The sequence below is a fragment of the Gorilla gorilla genome, chromosome 2 (assembly GCF_029281585.2).
Source record: "Gorilla gorilla gorilla isolate KB3781 chromosome 2, NHGRI_mGorGor1-v2.1_pri, whole genome shotgun sequence".
Classification (NCBI taxonomy): Eukaryota; Metazoa; Chordata; class Mammalia; order Primates; family Hominidae; genus Gorilla; species Gorilla gorilla.
In genome coordinates this window covers 209,082,406-209,103,679 of record NC_086017.1, presented here as the reverse complement: position 1 = coordinate 209,103,679, position 21,274 = coordinate 209,082,406, and the positions used below count along the sequence as shown (strand labels likewise).

The 21,274-nt window shown below is 48.8% G+C and overlaps 1 protein-coding gene across 6 annotated transcripts in view; it reads left to right on the top strand.

Moving 5' to 3' along the window:
- Nucleotides 1-21,274, top strand: part of BDH1 (3-hydroxybutyrate dehydrogenase 1) — a 60,786-nt gene that overhangs the window by 31,715 nt on the left and 7,797 nt on the right. For 5 of the 6 annotated variants that reach the window (XM_019024341.4, XM_063704537.1, XM_019024342.4 and 2 more), the window contains 3 exons: nt 6,031-6,103; nt 7,068-7,178; nt 16,944-17,085. In XM_019024341.4, coding sequence (XP_018879886.2) covers nt 6,031-6,103; nt 7,068-7,178; nt 16,944-17,085 — 326 coding nt within the window. Of the gene's footprint in view, nt 1-636; nt 1,283-6,030; nt 6,104-7,067; nt 7,179-16,943; nt 17,086-21,274 lie in introns of all 6 variants that reach the window. The other variant, XM_055382782.2, reaches the window with a different exon arrangement.

Genomic DNA, 21,274 nt, shown 5'->3' with positions numbered 1-21,274 from the left:
GCTTCCAGCTGTATGACTATAAATTATGGTTTATAATTTGTAATCTGGTGCCTAATTTGTTAATCCTACAAAGACGGTCTGATCCCCAGGCAAGAAGGAGGTTTGTTTTGGGAAAGGGCTGCCATCTTTGTTTTAAACTATAAACTATAGTCTGGGCGTGGTGGCTCACACCTGTAATCCCAGCTCTCTGGGAGGCTGAGGTGGGCGGATCACCTGAGGTCAGGAGTTCGAGACCAGCCTGGCCAACATGGCAAAACCCTGTCTCTACTGAAAATACAAAACTTAGCCAGGCGTGGTGGCGGGTGCCTGTAATCCCAACCACTTGGGAAGCTTAAGCAGGAGAATTGCTTGAACCCAGGTTGCAGCGAGCCAAGATCGTACCACTGCACTCTAGCCTGGGTGACAAGAGTGAAACTTTATCTCAAAAAAATATAACTCATCTCAAATATAACTCCATCTCAAAAAAACAAAACTGTAAACTAAGTTCCTCCCAAAGCTAGCTCAGCCCACAGCCAGGAATGAAAAAGGACGGCTTGGAGGTTAGAAGCAAGATGGAGTTGGTTAGGTCAGTTCTCTTTCACTGTCTCAGTGTTTTGCAATGGTGGTTTCAATGACACCTTCTCATTCTTTCTGCAGAGCAACACGGGGGTCATGGGAATACAGACTGATGCTCTTTGGATGGAGTCATTCACGAGCTTTGGGTGTACCGACCACACTATCCTGATCACTTGAGACCGTCCGTGCACAGGGACTTAAAATCCAGACTCCTCTGTGGCAGTACAAAAGGACAGGGGGTTACCTTGGCAGGTTTTCCTACTGAACCCTCATTTCTGTCTAGTGAATTTAATGTTCTTTAAGAACATATTTTAATAATTTTTTAAAAGCTTAATATGTTGAATAGGTAATATATTTACATGGTACAAAATTTGAATGGCAGGCCGGGCGCCGTGGCTCATGCCTGTGATCCCAGCACTTTGGGAGGCCAAGGCAGGCGGATCACCTGAGGTCAGGAGTTCAAGACCAGCGTGGCCAACATGGTGAACCCCCGTCTCTACTAAAAATACAAAAATTGGCCAGGTGTGGTGGTGCAAGCCTGTAGTCCCAGCTACTCAGGAGGCTGAGGCAGGAGAATCGCTTGAACCCAGGAGGCGGAGGTTGCAGTGAGCTGAGATCGTGTCACTGCACTCCAGCCTGGGCAACAAGAGTGAAACTCTGTCTCAAAAACAAAACAAAACAAAACAAAAAACAAAATTTGAATGGCATCAAATGGTATACAGAAAAGGTAAGTCTATCTCCCATCTCTTTTCCCCTGTTACCACCTGCTCATTCACCCCTACCTCCTCCATTTGTCATTACTGGGTTAATATCCATTTAAAAGCTAACAGGACCTCCGCTTCTGGGAAGATGGAGTAGATGTACTTTTCTCTATTCTTTCTGTCAAGTACAACTAAAAACCCTGGATATTACATAAATTATAAATAATTTAGTAAGTATGTAATATATAAAAAGCCTCTTAAAAGGCAGAGAGAAGAAGGCAGACCAGCTAAGGACCTCAGGACCCAAGAAATGACGCAGTGATGAGTTCTCTAGGTTTTCTTTTTGTTTCTTATGTCCCAGACTTGGAGTTGAAGCAGCCGGCAACCCAGAAATACCAGTAAGCTCAGACACAAAAAGCCCCAACAAAAATTTGCTCTCTCTAGCCAAATGACCAGTGCAGTAGGACAGAACAAGTGGGTTTGTTCCAGGGATATAAGGATGGTTCATTATTTGAAAATTAATCTCATCCACCAAATTAATGAACTAAAAGAAGAAAACTTACATGATGCTCTCTATCAATGCAGAAGATGCAAAATTTAGCACACATTTATGATTTTAAAAATCTCAGGAAAAATAGACATAGAGGGGGAATTTCCTGAACTTGATAAAGGGTAAACACCATAAGCCTTCAGCTAACATACTTAAGGGTGAGACTGAATGCTTTGTCCCTAAGATGGGGAACAAACCAAGGATATTAGTTCTCACCACTTATCCAACATAGTGCTGTAATTTCTAGCCAGTGCAATAAGGTAAGAAATGGAAGTAAAAGTCATATAGATTGGAAAAGAAGGAATAAGACTCCCTATTTGCAGATTACATGATTGTGTACATAGAAGATCCCAAGGCATCCACAAAAAAACTCCTAGAACTAATAAGTAAGTTTAGCAGGGTTACAAGATACAAGATAACACACAAAAGTCAATTGCATTTCTGTATACTAGCAATGAACATATGGATATCAAATTTTAAAACAATACAGTTTCGGCCGGATGTGGTAGTTCATGCCTGTAATCCCAGCACTTTGGGAGGATGAGGTGGGAGGATTACTTGAGTCCAGGAGTTCAAGATCAGCCTGGGCAACATGGTGAGACCCTGTCTCTGCAAAAAATACAAAAATTAGCTGAACGTGGTGGTGCACGCCTGTAGTCCCAGCTACTGGGGAGGCTGAGGTGGGAAGATTGCTTGAGTGTGGCAGGCGGAGGTTGCAGTGAGCCGAGATCATGCTACCACACTCCAGCCTAGGCAACAGAGTGAGACCCTGTCTCAAAAAATAAAATAAAATGAAATAAAATAAAACAAAACAAAACAATACCATTTGTAGTTGCTCAAAAAAAGAGAGAAATAGATGTAACAAACATGTTACACATAACACAGCATGTGTAGGATTTGTTTTTTGTTTTGTTTTTGTTTGTTTGTTTGGTTGGGTTTTTTTGAGACGGAGTTTCACTCTTGTTGCCCAGGCTGCAGTGCAATGGTGCGATCTCGGCTCACTTTGACCTCTGCCTCCGGGTTCAAGTGATTCTTCTGCCTCAGCCTCCGGAGGAGCTGGGATTACAGGCACCCCCTCACCATGCCCAGCTGGTTTTTTGTATTTTTAGTAGAGTCAGGGTTTCACCATGTCGGCCAGGCTGGTCTTGAACTCTTGACCTCAGTTGATCCACCCGCCTCGGCCTCCCAAAGTGCTGGGGTTACAGGGATGACCCACCATGCCCGGCCACATGTATGGTTTAAATGCTGAAAATGACACAACACTGATGAAAGAAATCAAAGATCTATGTAAATGGAAACCCCATACTGTACTCAGGAATTGGAAGACTCAACAAAGTAAAGATGCCAACTTTCCCCAAATTGATATACAGGTTTAGCACACTTTCTATAAAAATCCCAGTCATATTTTTTATAGATGAAGACAAGATTACTCTAAAATTTATATGGAAAGGCAAAGGAAATAGAATAGCTAAAAGAATTTTGAAGAAGAAAAATAAAGTAGCAGCACATATATCAATGAATCAAAATAGAAAATCCAGAAATAGGCCCACCCAAATATGCCCAACCAATTTTTGACAAAAGTGCGAAAGCAATTCAATGGAGGAAAGATAATGTTTTCAAAAAATGGCGCTGGAGCAAATGGACACAAAACTTAGACCTAAGTCTGACGTCTTATACAAAAATTAATGGATCATAGACTTAAGATGTAAAACATAAAACTATAAAACTTTTTTTTTTTTGAGACAGGGTCTCCCTCTGTCCCCCAGGCTGGAGTGCAGTGGTGCGATCTCAGCTCATTGCAACCTCTGCCTCCTGGGCTCAGTTGATCTTCCTGCCTCAGCCTTCCAAGTAGCTGGGACTTACAGTCGTGAGCCACCACGCCTGACTAATTTTCGTATTTTTTGTAGAGATGGGGTTTCGCCATGTTGCCCGGGCTGTTCTCGAACTCCTGAGCTCAAGCAATCTGCCCACCTCAGCCTCCCAAAGCGCTGGGATTACAGGCATGAGCCACCATCCCAGCCAAAACTATAAAACTTTTAGAAAAGAACATAGAAGAAAATCTTTGGGTTCTGGGGGCAAAGAGCTCTGAGACTTGACACCAAAAGCATGCCGCATAAGAGGAAAATACTAGACTTTATTTAGGGGTTAAGAGTTTAGACTCTGGACTCTCTCAGCCCTGGTTTCACTAGTTAGCTCTATCACTAACTACATTGGGCACTGAAAATTCCTCTGTTGTCCCACGTGGTGCATGGGTGATTGTAGACGAGGACACTGAGATCCTGAAGGCAGAAGTAATTTCTCTAAGCAACGTTGTTGGTTGGTGGCAGAGTCTGGGTTACAACCCCTGGTTTCCTGATTCCGAGTCCAAGTGAAACACTTTTGCCCCTGCAGTAGACCCTGCTACAGAGGATAAAAAGGCACGTTATAGACTAGGAGAAAAATTTTGCCTACCACATATGTAACCAAGGACTAGCAGCTAGGACGTCTGAAGAATTCTCAACATTCAACGGGGTAGAAGAACGAACAATTCAATAGAATATGGGCAAAAGACATGAAAAGGCATTTTACCAAACATAGGGTGCTATGGTCTGAATGTTTGCATTCTCCTCAAATTCCTGTGTTGAAATCCTAACCCCCAAGGTATTGGTATTAGGAGGCAGGGGCCCTGGGAGGTGATTAGGTCATGAAGGTGGAGCCCTCATGGATGGGATTAGTGTCTTTATAAAAGAGACCTTTGCCATGTGAGGTTACAGTGAGAAGACATCTGTCTATGAAGTAAGTGGGCCCTCACCAAACACAGTCTGCTGGCACTTTGCACTTCAACTCCCCAGCTTCCAGAACTGTAAGGAATACAATTCTGTTGTTTGTAAGCCACGCAGTCTATGGTATTTTGTTATAGCAGCCCAAACAGACTAAGACAGGTGACAAATAAACATGAAAAGATGTTCAACATCATTAGCCATTAGGGAAATGCAGACTAAAACCACAGCGAAATATCATGATACAGTTTTCAGCATGGCTAAACTAGAAAATAGTGACACCACCAAATGCCGGCAAGGCTGTGGGGAAACTGGGTTGTTCAGACACTGCCACTGGGGATGTAGCATGCTATAGCCACTTTCATAAACAGTTTGTCAGTTTCTTAAAAAACTAAACCTGCAACTACCATATGACCCAGCAATTACACCCCTGGGCACCTACCCAAGAGAAATGAAAACTCAACGTTTGCGCAAAAACCTGTGTAGGGATGTTCAAGCAGCTTTATTCATAATATGCTCAAACAGGAAACAACTCAGCTGTCCTTCAGTGGGTAAATAGTTAAGCAAATTGTCATACCCCTGTGTCATGGAGCACTACCTAGCAATAAAAAGGAGCAAATTATTGATACATAACAATCTGGATGAATCTCCAGAGAATTATGTTGAATGAAAAAAGCCAGCCCCTGAAGGATACATACTGTATGATTCCATTTACATAACATTCTTGAAATGCTAAAATTACAGAGATGGGGAACAGATTTGTGGTTAAAGATGGAGTGGGGTGGGTGGGAAGAAAGTAGGTGTGGCTATAAAAGGGTAACATGTATCCTTGTGGTGATGGAAATTTCTGTATTTTTATTGTATCTGTGTCAATATCCTGGTTGTGATATGGTAATACAGTTTTGCAAGATACTACCCTTAGGGGAAATGAGGTAAGACCTGGCATCTCTCTGTATTATTTCTTAATTGCATGTGAATCTACAATTATTTCAAAATAAAAAGTATGATTGAAGTAACTATCAGGAAGCTTAGCCTACTGTGGATTAAGACATCAAAATTGCAGCAGGCTTTAACAAAGCTATAGTACTGCAAGGGTAGTTCACACTTGAATTAGCTTGAAACATTACCTATCTGTGTCATCTTGGAAAGCAGAAAATGGAACTTTATTGGAGTGGGACACTGGTTGGCCAGGGTTCAGCAGAGCCTGCCCAACAAAAGTAGCTTCAAAATTGGCTTTATTCCCAGGAAGGCTCTTCCTGGACAGTGGCAAACATAGCCATAGCAAATACTGGCTCACTTTCTATCAGCCAGCAACCCTGGTGGAAAGCGGGCCTCTTACTCAGTTGTACCAGCAAGCTGTCTCCAGGAGCCGGGGCTGGAGAGACCCCCAGTGCTGCTTCAGGCCAGTGTGGCTGAGGGTCTGTCTAGTCTGTCCTTGTACTCACGGCTTCCTTGTCTCTTGCAGACGCCCACTATTGCTTGCTTCTACTTCCTTTATCCCGACTGGCCGTCAGACTTATGCCAGTGCGTTGGAGCCGGTGAGTGGAAGCCCAGCTACCCGGGAGCCAGTTGGATGGTCAGAACCCTTTCTTCTGGGCCCCTAGGCCCTGAGCTACCCTCGGAGTGGGGCCTTAGTGTTTCCAGGACACTCGGAGCCACTTTCTCACTTAACCCTCCCCCAAAGCCCCTCATCAGTAATGAGCTCACACACCCCCATCCATGTGGGGAGGAAGCAGTAATGAGGCACTCCAGCCCCTCCCAGCCAGGAAGGTATCACTGGAGGCCTAGTGGGGAGCGAGAACTCCCAGCCCCACCCAGCAAGTTAGGGGTTAAGAGTTTAGACTCCGGAGGCCCAGGGCGGTGGCTCCCGCCTGTAATCCCAGCACTTTGGGAGGCCGAGGTGGGTGGATCACCTAAGGTAGGGAGTTCAAGACCAGCCTGGCCAACATGGAGAAACCCCATCTCTACTAAAAATACAAAATTAGCCAGGCGTGGAGGTGCATGCCTGTAATCCCAGCTACTTGGGAGGCTGAGGCGGGAGAATTGCTTGAACCCGGAAGGTGAAGGTTTTGCGGTGAGCCGAGACCGGCCATTGCCCTCCAGCCTGGGCAACAAGAGCCAAACTCCATCTCAAAAAAAAGAAGAAGAGTTTAGACTCTGGAATCTCTCAGCCCTGGTTTCAGTTCCAGCTCTATCACTAGCTACATTGAGCGTTTTAAAAAGACCTCTGTTTCTCACATGTAGCATGGGGGATTGTAGATGAGATCCTGAAGGCAGAAGTAATTTTCCCAAGCAACATTGCTGGTGGGTAGCAGAGTCTGGGTTAGAACCTGGCCTTTCCACTATACCATGGTGCTTCTCCAGACAGCAAGAACAAGGTAGGGAGGGCCAGGCTTGGGCCACTCAGGAGCACCAACTCTCACTACACAGAGGGTGGAGAGGCCTGGTCACTTTGCCCCTGTACCACCGGTTCCTAACATGGAATCTGACCTTGTAAAACAGGTTGGCAGCAAAGCTGTCCTGGTCACAGGCTGTGACTCTGGATTTGGGTTCTCATTGGCCAAGCATCTGCATTCAAAAGGCTTCCTTGTGTTTGCTGGCTGCTTGATGAAGGTAAGAGACGAGTTATCTTCTTCACCATTGTCTTTTACACATAGTCGTTGTTTTTAGTCTTTTAAAAAGTGCTTTCCTAACAACTGGCTCACCTTTGCTTAAACCAGCCTGTCCATTTTCCATCGGCTTTAGTCTCACTTGTTCTTCATAGCTTTGTCCATCCATCATCCATGCATCCATCCATCCACCCATCCTCTCATCTATCCATCATTCGTCAAATGCTGTGACGTACCTGACACTTTGCTAGGTGTAGCAGAAGAATGAGACCTTGTCCCTGCCCTGAAGTTGCTCCCTGTCGAGTGGTGAGGAGACAGCCATGCATAGACACAGCTGAAGAATTCGAGTGAAGCAGATTCTCAGGGGTGTGCGAGAATGTTCGGTGAGACTGTGTAGGAGGAAGGGATTGATGGTGGCATGCCAGAGGAAGTGACATTTGTTCTGGGCCATGGCGAGTAAATAACGCTGCCACAGGTGGAGACTGGGAGGGGTTACCTGCTGGACGGGAGGAATAGCCTGGGCAGAGGCTTGAAACCATGAGGCTCCTTCGGGACACATTAAGTAGAATTTAAGGTGCATGAAGGGAAGCACTGGGACCTGAGACTGCAAAAGCAAACAGTGGGCAGTGCCCCAGTTAGAGAGTTGTGCGCCCACCACCACAATCCACTTTAGAATACGTCCATCACTCAGAATTCTCTCTCTTGACCATTGGCAGTTAATCTCCACATATACCTCTAGCTCTGAGCAGCCACTGATTTCTATTTCTTTAGGTTTGCATTTTCTGGACTTTTCATCTACATGAAATCATACAATACATGGCCTTTTGTGCCACGCTTCTTGAACACTTAGTGTAATGTTTTTGAGAGTCATCCATGTTGCAGAATGCATCAGTAGCTCATTCCTTTGTATTGCTGAATGGTATTCTGTTGTGTGCCTATGCTATATATATACACACATATATATATACACACATATATATACATATATATACACACATATATATACATATATACACACATATATACATATATACACACATATATACATATATACACATATATATACATATATACACACATATACATATATACATATATATATGTACACATATATATATATATTTTTTTTTAATTTATGTTTTTGAGACAGAGTCTTAACTTTGTCTTCCAGGCTGGAGTGCAGTGGGTGCAATCTCGGCTCACTGCAACCTCTGCCTCCCAGGTTCAAGTGATTCCCCTGCCTCAGCCTCCCGAGTAGCTGGGACTACAGGCATGAGCCACCATGCCCACCTAATTTTTGTATTTTTATTAGAGACGGGGTTTCACCAGTTTGACACCCAGACTGGTCTCAAACTCCTGTCCTCAGGTGATCCACTCGCCTTGGCCTCCCAAAGTGCTGGGATTACAGGTGTGAGCCACCACATCTGGCCCAAAGCACTATTTTTAAAAGCTACTTGTATTAATTTTTGTTTTTCTTTATCACTGTATTATTTATTTGAAATATAATGCCATTTATTTGTGATCTGTTTTCCTTGTTGTTGATTCTTGTTGATGTAATTTAATTTCTGAATATGTAAACTGTTAACAAGGCTGTAAAGGCAAAAATTATACAAATTGGTAAAATCAAAGTAGCGTTATTCCCTCACCCCTATCTGTTCCACTCCATTCCTTCATTTTTCCCCACGTTACACAAGTGTTTGCATATTGCATATACTCTTTGGTTTTTTAAAACATCAACAATATACCTTGGAAATCAGGTTGTATGACCTCACAGAGATCTTTTTCACTTTGTTCACAGCTTTGAAGCACCCACTGAGTGGGCAGATCATAATTTACTTCATCAAAATCTCCTGTAAATGAGCATTTAGGTGTTTTCAATATTTTGCAATTACAAATAATGCCACAATGAATAACTTTGTATTTTTGTTATTATTGGGGGGTTATCTTTTTTTTTTTCTTTTTTTTGAGATGGAGTTTTGCTCTTGTTGCCTAGGCTGGAGTGCAATGGCCCAGTGTCGGCTCACTGCAACCTCCACCTCCCGGGTTCAAGCAATTCTCCTGCCTCAGCCTCCCAAGTAGCTGGGATTGTAGGTGCACACCACCACATCTGGCTAATTTTTGTATTTTTAGTAGAGAGGGGGCTTCACCATGTTGGTCAGACTGGTTATCTTTAGAGTAAATTCCTTGGGAGTGAGATTGCTCTTAGATCAGAGTGTAAATAAAATATATTGTCATTTTAAAGATATTCCCAAATTTTCCATCCTAGGGGTCATGTAATTTTACATTCCCTCCAGGAGTGCATGAGTGCCTATTTCCACACAATTTCACCAACAGAGTATGCATCAAGCTTTTGGTTTTTGCCAGTCTGATAGGTGGGAAATGTACCTCAGTGTTGCTTTTATTGTATTTCTCTTGAGTGCATACCCCTGTTCTTTAAGGACATGACCCAGAAGCTTCCCAGATATCACCTGTGCTCTCATTCTCTTGGCCAGAACTTAGTCACATGGCCTTACCTGGCTGCAAGGAAGGCTGGGAAATGTAGTGAGTATTCTGAGACAATATGTACCCGGCCTGAAATGTCAGGCGTTCTACTGCTATAGAAGAAGGATGACGGGAAGAGTGGGCATTCAGGACAACTTGCTTTCTCTGCTCGGTGGGTGAGACATTTTTCTTTATTTTCAGGGCAGTAGGAACCCAGGGGAGGAATTTCCTATACTATGTTGATATCTTTGTAATATTTGATACCCAACGTAAAATTTCAATAATATAAACAAGTACAAGAAATCATTTATATTGCCATGCTCTAAACATCATTCCATCTGGATCAGAGAAGGTTTTGTTTGTCCTTTTAATCTTTATTTCTTTGAATTGTGAAAGTAATACTACATATTCATAATAAATTCAAATAATACAGAAGTATATTATGTAAAAGAGTGAAGTCTTCCCAATCTCTTGCTCCAAGGCAGCTTAAATGCAGGTGTATACATTATTTGTGACTTTTGCTATTACAGGTCGAGTATCTCTTATCTGAAATGCTTGGGACCAGATGTGTTTTGGATTTTGGATTTTTCCAGATTTTGGAATATTTGCATTATACTTGCTCAGCATCTCTGATCTGAAAATCCAAAATCCAAAGTGCTCCAATGAGTATTTCCCTGGAGCATCATGTCAGCACTCAAAATTCAGATTTTGGAACATTTCAGATTTGGGATTATTGGATTAGGGATGCTCAACCGGTATTAACAAAGCCTGGGTGAGCCATCTTGCACGTATGTCTTTGCCTCCTTCCACTGGCGATTCTTAGGAACATTTCGTAGATGTGAAAGTGCAAGTTGCAAAGGTGTGCAGGTTTTAGGTTTTGTTCAAATCCCCAAACTGCTCTCCTGAAAGGCTGTCGCTCTCCTGACAGTGCTCAAGAGAACCCGTCCGGGGAGGGTTCTGGGGAATGGGTGTGGCATCCCTGGTGCTGGATTCTTCTGCAGAATGTGGACCTACCTCAGCGGGTCCCAGCAAGAACCATGATGCCATAAAAATGTTGTAAAGTCCCTTGTCCTATGTTAGGCTTCTGTGCCATTGTGCTGGCTTATCCAGTGACACAGGGAGCCACAGTCAGATTCCACAGCACAGGGCAGAGGCTGCTCAATGCTGCAGAAGCCTCTTCAAAAGGGCCTTCGGTTCTAGTCCCAGACTGACCACTAACCCCGGAAGGGGACAAACATGTCCCCTCCCTGGGCCTCAGTTTCCTCTTACTTACCCTGATAGGATTGGACTGGTGATCTTAGGTCCTTCCACTCCTGCAACAGTGATTCTAGAATTGGTTGACTGGTATTTTGAAGAAAGTACCAGACAAGCTCATTGGCAGGTTATATCTGTTGGTATCTACCTCTTGACCCATTCCGTCTGCTATCTGAGATCAGTCAGGCAAGTCAGAAAGCAGTTAGCGCCACCAGAGGCTTTGGATAAGGCACCGTGGGGGCTGAAAGGGGGATTTGTTTCTAGCCCGATTCTGTAGTGTTAGCCCCACGATGGATTCTGACTGCATCTGTACCTAAACACTCTCTCTGCTCTTGTTCAGAGTTAGTGTTCCTCTTATCTCTCATATCTCATTGCCTTTGGCCAACTCAGGAACTTAGCTCCAGCAGGTGTCTGCCGCCTCCTACATCACTGGCTCCATGCTGTCTCCTGGGTCATTTCAGCACACGCACACACACACACACACACTCACTCATACAGACCTACACCACCACACCCTGTGTGCATTGCCTCCCCACGGCTCTGCTCCTTGTTGCAGAAAAGCACCCCCAGAGGGGGTGCAACCCACCTGGATCAGGCTTTGCCCCATCACGATGTTTATTTACTTGTTTATTTATTCAGCAGATATTTACTGAGCACCTAAGATAAGCTGACAGTGTTCCCTGTTGGAGATACAGCATATAACACCTCAGTGAGAAGTTCTTGCCCTTGCGGAGCTTATATTCCAAGGGGGGATGATAGGCAAGGAATAAGATAAGTAAATTGCTTCTCTGCAGGGTGGTAAAAGCAGTAGAGAAAAATAAAACAGGAAAAGAAGATAAAGCATGGTGGATGGGGTGTCTGATTTTCAAGAGGGAGGAAAGATCACACCAAGAAGGTAAATTGGAACTCCCTCATCCAAAGGAGGTGCGGGAGGGAGTGTCACAGAAACCAAGGAGGTGCGGGAGGGAGTGTCACAGAAACTAAGGAGGTGCAGGAGGGAGTGTCACAGAAACCAAGGAGGTGCGGGAGGGAGTGTCACAGAAACTAAGGAGGTGCAGGAGGGAGTGTCACAGAAATCCAGGGGAAGAGGGGACACTGCAGTACAGAGCTCCAGGAGGGAGTGTGCAGGGTGCACCTGAGAAACAGCATGAAGCCTCTGTGGCTGAAGCAGAATGAGGGGGGAGTAGAGTGAAGTGAGGGGCATGGGAGCAGATCTTGTATCAGCATAGGGAAGGCTTAATGAGAGGTGGCGTCTCACCACCATCTGGAAAGATGAACGGAGGCTCCCTGCGAAATGGGGGCAGGTGGCATATGAGGCACTGCCAGTAGTTTGAGGTTGCCAAAGCCCAGTGCCCTGGTGAGCTGGGAAAAGAAGGCAGGACCAGACCAGGAAGGTCCATGAGTGCCTCTGACCCAGCTTTTATCAAGGATATCAACAGCCCCCGTTTTCCCAAATCCATTGGCCACTTCTCAGACCACATCATTCTCAACCCAGCAGCAGCTTTTGACCAAATAAACCACCCTTGCTCGTAACACTTCGTTTCTTAACTCCATGCTCTCAGAGTTCTTCCCCATCTTGCTTGCTAGCTCCTCCTCCTGCCCATCCTGTGAACATCACAGTGCCCAGGCTCGCTCCTCTCTGAAGTGTTTCTAACACATGTGATAAGATGCTGACGTATAACATGTGTCGAGTGTCCTCATGTTCTTCCCTGAGGTGCTAAACCACCTGAACATATATGCTAGAGACAAAAACCTTTCTGCCAGAATCAGCTCATTGGCTGCCTCAGTATTATAAGAAATGGAGATAGAAGAGGTTGAGCGACTGGAAAGAGTTGTTAGTGTGCTGATATTTTCCCTCTGATGGCAAGTAAAATGAGGTGGGCTTCATATGAATGCCTTGGAGAGCTTCTGGACTTCTCCAAGTTCTTGAACTCCCTGGAGAGCTTCTTGGCTTACCATGTGTGCCCTGGAGTCTGGAGGCCACAGAGTGTGATGCTAATGTCCACCAGAAGAAGTCTAAAGGCCCGAGATTGAGACAGGAGTGGCTCGTCTGGGAGCGGAGCACGGAGAGCTGGTCGGGAGAGGGCTATCCTTCTACCTGGGCAGGAAACAGTTGCCTGGCCCTGTGTGGACAATGGAGAGAGCTGCTTGGAGTCACCTTAAGGGTAACCATCCAGTGAGCTGGCTAGGGGGATCCATGTGGCCCCAGCCAGAAGGGGGTACATCACTGAGGCCAGGGGCTGAGGGAGCAGATGCCCAGCTGGGGGAGGCACGCTGCCCTGCGTCTGGAGTGGCAGTCGGAGGTCTCCGTGGCAGAATCTTTGTAGACTCCCCAGAAGCACCCCAAGAAGGAAGAGCTGGCTTTTGTGCACCTGCTATTTCAGGGGCAGCAACAGCAGACATCAGCCAGCCTCAGACGACTACAGTCTTGCCCCTAATTTGCTGCCCCAGATCCAACCTTGGAAGGGTCAGAAGTTAAGAATAGGAGGGGAGAGGAGCTAGAAAACAGTGAGAAAGACAACCTCCACCAGCACCTACTTCCCACAGCCCTCAGGGCTGGGCAGGGGAAAGCTTTACCTCGTATACAAGTTTGGGAGTTTGGGTTCTCAAACCAGACTGGGCTGGAATTATTTGCTTAAGAGACTGAACAGGACTCTTCATGCCAAAACAAACAGGCTCTCTGTCCACTGTCTGAGAATGAGTGGAAAAGCTATACGACTTGCCTGAAGTTTCATCCAGGGCTGGAAAAAATAGCTTACAGGTGAGGCTGAAAGGGACAGTAAGATAAAGAAGTGGGTTTATCAATAAGCCAGTTGCACATGCACCAACACAGCGGAACTAAAAGCTTGTCCCTGAGCAGCCAGACAGAGGTGGACAGAGACTCCAGAGACCTGCAGAGGGAGCACAGAGACCTGCAGAGGGAGCACGCAGACCTGCAGAGGGAGCACAGAGACCTGCAGAGGGAGCACAGAAACCCTGGGTCCAGGGAGGTGGTGTGGCCTGAGGGGCAGTCTTGGCCTGAGGACAGGTAGACCCTGAGGGGGACGGGCCACCAGAGTCTGCAGCCAGTAGGCTGAGGGTGGTTGGAAAGATTTCTCTGAACAACTGGGGGCAAATTGGTAGTTTCTGTCCCTATTGGCGTGGTTGTCAGGAGCAGGGTGTGGAGGCTGCCCAAAGGCAGGTGAGGGTTCCTGGGGTGGGTCTGTCAGTGAAGATAGGAGGGTAGCGTTGCTCTCCTCGGGAGCCTGAACGCTAAGCCTGAAGCCGTGGGCAGTGAGATTAATCCCCTAGTTTCCTCTGAAAGAAGACTCTTCACTGTCAAACAAGAGTTTACTGACTTGGAGTCGGGGGTTTCCCCTGAGGACTGCAGGGACCTTGTCGTGATGCTGTGTAGGGGCACCAGAGAGGTCTTGTATGGGGGTCTGAGAAGAGCTGAATGATAGCAACAGGGTTAACCAAGTCCCAAGAGGAAGGACATTTAGATACCTCTTGTGCATGTCAGCTAGAATCCACCTTTCTGAGGTTCAGATCATGTGAGCTCCACGCTAAGGGGCATTTGAAGAGCCACCAGGCGGAAGACTGCATTAAAGCAAGACACGGGTTTTCCTGGTACCTGTGTGCCGCCTGTGGAAGAGAGGGGTCTGCAGGCACCACATCATCACACCCTAGACCTGAGGATGCATTAGTTCTTTCTTGGTGGAGTCCCCTGTGGGAATGACAGCCTGAGCTGCAGGCCCATGTGTCCCGTGCATCTCATGCCTGCGTCTTGTTTGGGAAGGTCGGCACACCTAGGGGATTTCAGAGCCAAACTTTAGACCATCGAGCCTCCAGCCTGGCTGCTGTGTCCAAAGGCATCCCTGGTGCCTCTGCAGAGACTTAGTGGGCCATGTCACATTGCCTTTTCAAAGGGCCACTGGGGAGGCTTCCTTTCGATGGAAAACCAGGCTGTGAAGATGACAGTCTAGGAATGGAAGGGGTGTTAGGTAGGGGAGATCAGCCCGACCTCCTGTCCAATGCCTGGATTGTCTCTGTACCACATTTCCCACACCCCATCCTCAAGCATCCCCCCAACCCCCAAACATCCCTCCTACCTCCAAACAACCCCCCACCCCAACTCATTGCCTAAACACCTCCAGGCAGCTCATGCCATCTCCAGACTGTGAAGATCACGCCTCATTTTGAGCTGAGCTGGACTTCTTGGTCCTGGCTCTGTTTTCTGTGGCTGCATGGAACAAGCTGGCTCTCTCAGTCATGTTCCACTCAAGTCTTCTCTCCGGGGTGACTATGTCCAGCACCTCCGGCCCCACTGGGCAGTCCCTTCACCATTTCCTCCTGTGCCCTCTGAAATTGCATGATGTGATTTCTCCATTCCTGGGGTTGGGGTTCTTCTGGTTGAAAGCATTCAGAAGGCTCAGCCTAACCAGCGGAGGACTTTCCACCCCTGACAAGTGCTGACCGTCCTGGGCTTTCCACCCTTGCCCGCGCCTGGGATGTTTGCTTCAGTAGCAGCTGTGTGTGCCATGGGCAAGCCCTTGGCTGGCGAGTGGGCATTTCTCTACCCCTTTACTCTTGGCTGCTAGTCCAGTCCTCTTACAAGAGGTGTCACTATGCCACGCACCATTCAGGAAAATTGCTGCCAATTAAGTCATTTATGACCAACTATGTTTAATTTTCACATCGAGTGTAGCTCATCCCTATTGTGAAAGAAACCATGTTTCATAGAATAGGATGAAATGTGACAATACAGCCTGCCCGGTGACATGAGGGTTCATGTGACAAAGCACATCAGCACTTAGCACAGTGCTCAGGACAGTGGACACTCAGGAAATGCTGTCTACTTAGAGGAAAGCCCCCCAGCAGCTCGGCAGTGCCCACAAGCAGACCCCTGCCCCCCTCTCCAGCCCTGCATCCACCACCTCCTTATGTGTCTGCACTGCCTGCAACCGATGGCTTATGGTGGTGTCCTCTTATCTCTTCCCACAGTGCCCCGTCCCCATCGGCCCCCTCTTGTGAATGTCCTCAGCTGTCACTGCCTTTGGAAGGTCTCCCCTGCCCGTCCCTCCTGTGTCCCTCCCACCTCCCGCCAGTTTCCATACAGCACACAGTCACTGTCTCGCTTACGTGCTTACCTGTCTCCTTCCCTAGAACAGGACTCTGGGAACAGGGGCTGAATGATTGATCTTGACCTCCAGTTCCTAGCACAGTGCCGGAACACGATAGGGGCCCAAGAAATGTTTGCCGAGCGAGTGACGCCTTTCTCCTGTTTAGCAGTACCTGAATTTGTGTGGTGCTTTAGACTCTAACAGGCTTCTTACAAATCCATTTCCTTACTCCATTAATCTGAGCAGGTCAGGACAGGTGGTGATGTTCCTGTTTTACAGCCAGAAAAAATGGACATCTGTTCAGGGACACCCCTGAGTGCACAAAGCCTACTCAGTGACTGAGCTGGGATTAGAGGCTGGCTCTGGCCTCTTACCAATTTGGAGTTGATGGGCCCTTGGCTTAGAAGAGAGGTGGCAAACTGGCAGCCTGCTGGTCCTATGTGGCCTGTGGACGTGCTTTGGCCTTCACAGTGTTTTTTTGTTTTTTTTTTTAAATGTGTGTAAGTTGCCAACACTTAAAAGAATGAAGAGATTTCCCAATTACTAGCTTAAAAATGTAACCATCTGGCAACCCTGGGTTTCCATCCCCACATGGTGATTCCTGACATGTCCTGTACTCCCCAGGGCCCCTGCCTGCTCCACATAAGTTTGCAACCCCTGCTTGGAGAAAGAATCCTGTCTTGAGGCCTTGGGGGCCGGCTCTTCATCCTATTCATGGTTGTGTCTGTGGCACATAGCTTGATGCTTGATAGGTCATCAGTGCTCAGGATTAAAAAGAACCGCATGCTGGTGGGCCAGGCCCATGGGCAGTTGCCAGTATGCCTGAGGCTTTGGCCGGGACTTGAGGCCAGCTCCTGCCTTGACAGGAGTCCTCAGGGTCTGCCTCAGGGTGGGAAGGAAGGAGGTAGAAGCAGCTCTTCTCTCCTCCCCAGGACAAAGGCCATGATGGGGTCAAGGAGCTGGACAGCCTAAACAGTGACCGATTGAGAACCGTCCAGCTCAATGTCTGCAGCAGCGAAGAGGTGGAGAAAGTGGTGGAGATTGTCCGCTCGAGCCTGAAGGACCCTGAGAAAGGTAGGGCCCCCCTTCGGGCGGCAGGGGTTGCGTATGGGGCCATTCCAAGGGGCACTTGCTAAACACCACCTTCCATTGGCTGGCATCCTGCCACCACACTCCTTTCCTTATTGTTTAGGCTCTTCCTCCTGCACAGTAGGAGGAAGAGGATTACACTAAACATACACGTGCAATAGGGCAATGGAAAAATACAGTCAGGAGGTGATTTCAGAGTTCACGGAGTGCTAGGTGGCTACGCGCTGATTCAGGTCAGTTCAGCCAATGCCCATTGATGCCCCCTCTGGCCCAGGAGCTGGGTTGGGTGCCAGGGACACAAAGATGGTCAAGGCACATTCTGTCCCCAGGACCTCTTAGTTCAGCCGGGGGACCGAGTTCAAAATCAGGAGCCGTGCATTGAGAGAGGCAGAGCAGCACAGGAAAGAGGGGTCAGTCCAGCCTTGGGGACGCAGTGGAAATAGGCCAGTTAAGGCAGATTGTGGCAGAGAGCAGATATGGTTGTTCCAAGAGGAGGGGAGAGCAGGAACCACAGCTTCGAGCAGCACGGGGAGGGTAGCGGGGGCTGTTGGTCAAGTGGTGGGATTAGCCGGCACCTCAATATGAGTCATGGGTCAGGTCACGCAGAGGGGGTGGCAGCAAAGGAGGTTGGGGAGGGAGGTCTTGGATCCCAGGCGAGGGAACATGGCTGGTCTCCCGATGGCACTGGGGAGCCACTGAAGGGGTCATCCTGAGGGAATGGCCTGGTCATTGTGAGACTTGTGAGGCTCCCTCTGAGGATGGCAGTGGCAATGTGAAGGTGGATTCAAAGCGGGAGTTAAACATGGGTTCTGGAGTCCGGAACTAGGGTGGTAGGTGTTGGGAAACAGGAAGGGTCAGGTGCGAGGAGTGTTGAGAAGGCGAAGCTGCCTGGACTTGGTGACTTGGATGTGGGGATGAGGTGAGGCGCGAAGTCTCTGTCCTGGACACCTGGTGCCCTGCACTGCAGGAGCAGGTGGGGAGATAGGGAGATACTGAAGCACCCACCCTGAGGGAATGTCCAGGCTAGAAGAGCAGGTGCCCACGGCAGGTGACACTGGGAGTCGGGGAGATGCACAGAGGGACCCCTGGGAATGTGAGTGTTCGGGGATCAGAGGAGGGGGAGAGGCAGCTCTCAGAGAGGTTGGATACAGTGCCCCAGAGGCTAAACAACAGAAAGTTTGGGGTAGGGGGCAGTACCAGTAGCCAACAGGGTCAAAAGCTACAGAAAGTTCCAGTAGCATAAGGACTAAAATATCCTTCCAGTTCAGCCAGTGGAGGGCCTTGTGGGAGGAGCTCTGTCTGCAACCTCGGGGTGCCATTCATGTAGAATACAGCAGTGGGGGATGGAGCTCCCTGGAACCGGGCCGCCCAGCAGCATCTGGAGAAGTGAATCTATGAAGTTTACCTTTGAGCTCCCTGGCAGCCCAGGCAGAAAGGGTGTGCCTCATTCAGGCCTCTGCTTTCCCTCAGAATGGGGTGGGGCAGCTCTCAGGAGCAGCTACTTCAGTGGCTGGGGAAGGAGGCGGAAAAGGCAGGAGTGACCAGATCCCATGCGGGGAGCTCTGCTGAGCCTGTATCAGCCAGATGGATGTGCTGTCACAGCAGCTGCCTCAGAGGCTGCGTGTGTGGCTGTCGGTGACGCCGCTGCTCTTCCTGTCTCTGATGTGCCACCTCATCAGCCCACTGTCGCTCCCATCCTCCCAACAGGCCATTCACAGGCCTCTCTGTTCTCTGTTCTCGCTGAACATCTGTTTAATAATTAACAGGCAGAGCCAGCCCATTAAGAAAAGGCAGGATGGGTCCCGCTGGGATGATTACCGGCTCAGAACCTGCAGCCTGCTTCGCCCTTCCCTGGCGGTAAATTCTCCTCCCTCCCACCTTCCCTGGGCAGCTGCTATATTTTCCTTCATAAACTACTGGGCAGGAAAACAGCTGCATCAGCACCATAAAGCCACTTGATTATAGCGTGGGTTTTGTGGTGATCTAAAATGCCCGTGGAAAGGCATCATCACCGGAGACCCAAGCAGAGAACGCACCAGGCCGGCTTGCTCAGGCTGGCGGTCCTCGTCCCCTGCCCCCCTGCCTCTGGGGCAGAATCACTTCCATTCTCTGTACTGGACTGGCCAGGCAGCCTAACCTACAAGGCAGGGTGGGCCCCGGCCCACACAGAGGGGAGGCACTCACCCCCTGCCCGGGGATCTGGGCTCCAACCCCAGCACCAGCCCGATGCGCAGACCTTTCCCTGCTGCTTTTTCCACGCTGGGCATTCCGGAGGGCTGGGTAAACCACTCACCATCAACTTACTTAACCAATACTGCATTTTTTTTTTTTGGAAAAGGATTTGAAGACTTTTAGGTCTGAAAAAAACAATACATCTGTCAGATATGCAGTGGCGTGTCCCCCACCTCCTGCTCTCTCTTTCTTCCCGTCTCCCTCTCCTCCCTCTCCCTGCTTCTCCTCTGCACTCCGCCGTGTCCTGGCCTTGCCTTGGCCGTTTCCCCTCAGGCAATGCCGGCTGTGAACTCCAGGGGGCGCCCTCCCAGAGCGTTCCGACCCACACCCCACGCAGGACATGTCAGAAGGGTCCCCTTCCCCTTCTCCACCGTGGGGGCACATTTGGATGGCGAGTCTGACGCCCTGCAGCCTGGCTCTGTGGAACAGTTGCTGCCAAAGCCCGGGGAGCCAGCCACGGGGGCGAGATGAAGGAGATTGTCTGATGAGAGCCGCGGAGCCATCTGCCACCGGCCCCGACCCCCGCAGGACGCTGAGGGACGGGACATCTGGAGCCTGGGACCAGCCCTCCCTGTCCCCACCCCAGGGGACACCGAGCCAGTGGGCCCGAGAGCAGGCCGTGGGCATGGCCTGATCTTGGCACATCACTTACCAGTCAGTCAGTCAACATTTAATTAATTAATTAATTTTTTTGAAACGGAGTCTTACTCTGCCGCCCAGGCTGGAGTGCAATGGTGCGATCTCGGCTCACTGAAACCTCCACATCCCGGGTTCAAGTGATTCTCCTGTCTCAGCCTCCCGAGGAGCTGGGATTACAGGCGCCTGCCACCATGCCCAGCTAATTTTTTTTTTTTTTTTTAGTAAAGAAGGGGTTTCACAAGGTTGGCCAGGCTGGTCTCAAACTCCTGACCTCAGTTGATCCACCTGCCTTGGACTCCCAAAGTGCTGGGATTATAGGCCTGAGCCACCACGCCTGACCTGGGCTTAACTTCTTATTAGAAATGTGATCTTGGGCTTGCACCTGCCCCCTGTGTGGGTCTCAGCTTGCCCATCTGTGAAGTGGGAGAGTGCTCTGAGCCGTCCAGCACTCATGCCTGGATCAGACCACTACAAGAGCATGGGAAGAATTTCAACACAAGCTGCTCACAGGCTGACGGGCAGCAGAACATATGTGGGGGAGTAAGGGAGAAACTTGGGAAAGACCTGGCCTACCATGCTGTGGGATGGAGACCACAGAGCAGGAAGTGACTGATGGGGGGGTGCCTGAGCGGGGGATGGAGACCATAGAGCAGGAAGTGACTGATGGGGGGGGGGGTCAGCCTGATGGGGGGGATGGAGACCATAGAGCAGGAAGTGACTGATGGGGGTGGTCAGCCTGATGGGGGGGATGGAGACCATAGAGCAGGAAGTGACTGAGGGGGGGATGGAGACCATAAAGCAGGAAGTGACTGATGGGGTCGGCCTGAGGGGGGCGTGGAGACCATAGAAGCAGGAAATGACTGATGTGGGGGTCGGCCTGAGGGGGGATGGAGACCATAGAGCAGGAAGTGACTGATGGGGGGGTTGGCCTGAGGGGGGATGGAGACCATAGAGCAGGAAGTGACTGATGTGGGAGTTCAGCCTGAGGAGGGGATGGAGACCATAGAGCAGGAAGTGACTGATGTGGGAGTTCAGCCTGAGGAGGGGATGGAGACCATAGAGCAGGAAATGACTGATGGGTGGGGGGTGGCCTGAGGGGGAATGGAGACCATAGAGCAGGAAGTGACTGATGGGGAGGGGGTCGGCCTGAGGAGGGGATGGAGACCATAGAGCAGGAAATGACTGATGGAGTGGGGGGGTTGGCCTGAGGAGGGGATGGAGACATACAGCAGGAAGTGACTGATGGGGTCGGCCTGAGGGGGGCGTGGAGACCATAGAGCAGGAAATGACTGATGTGGGGGTC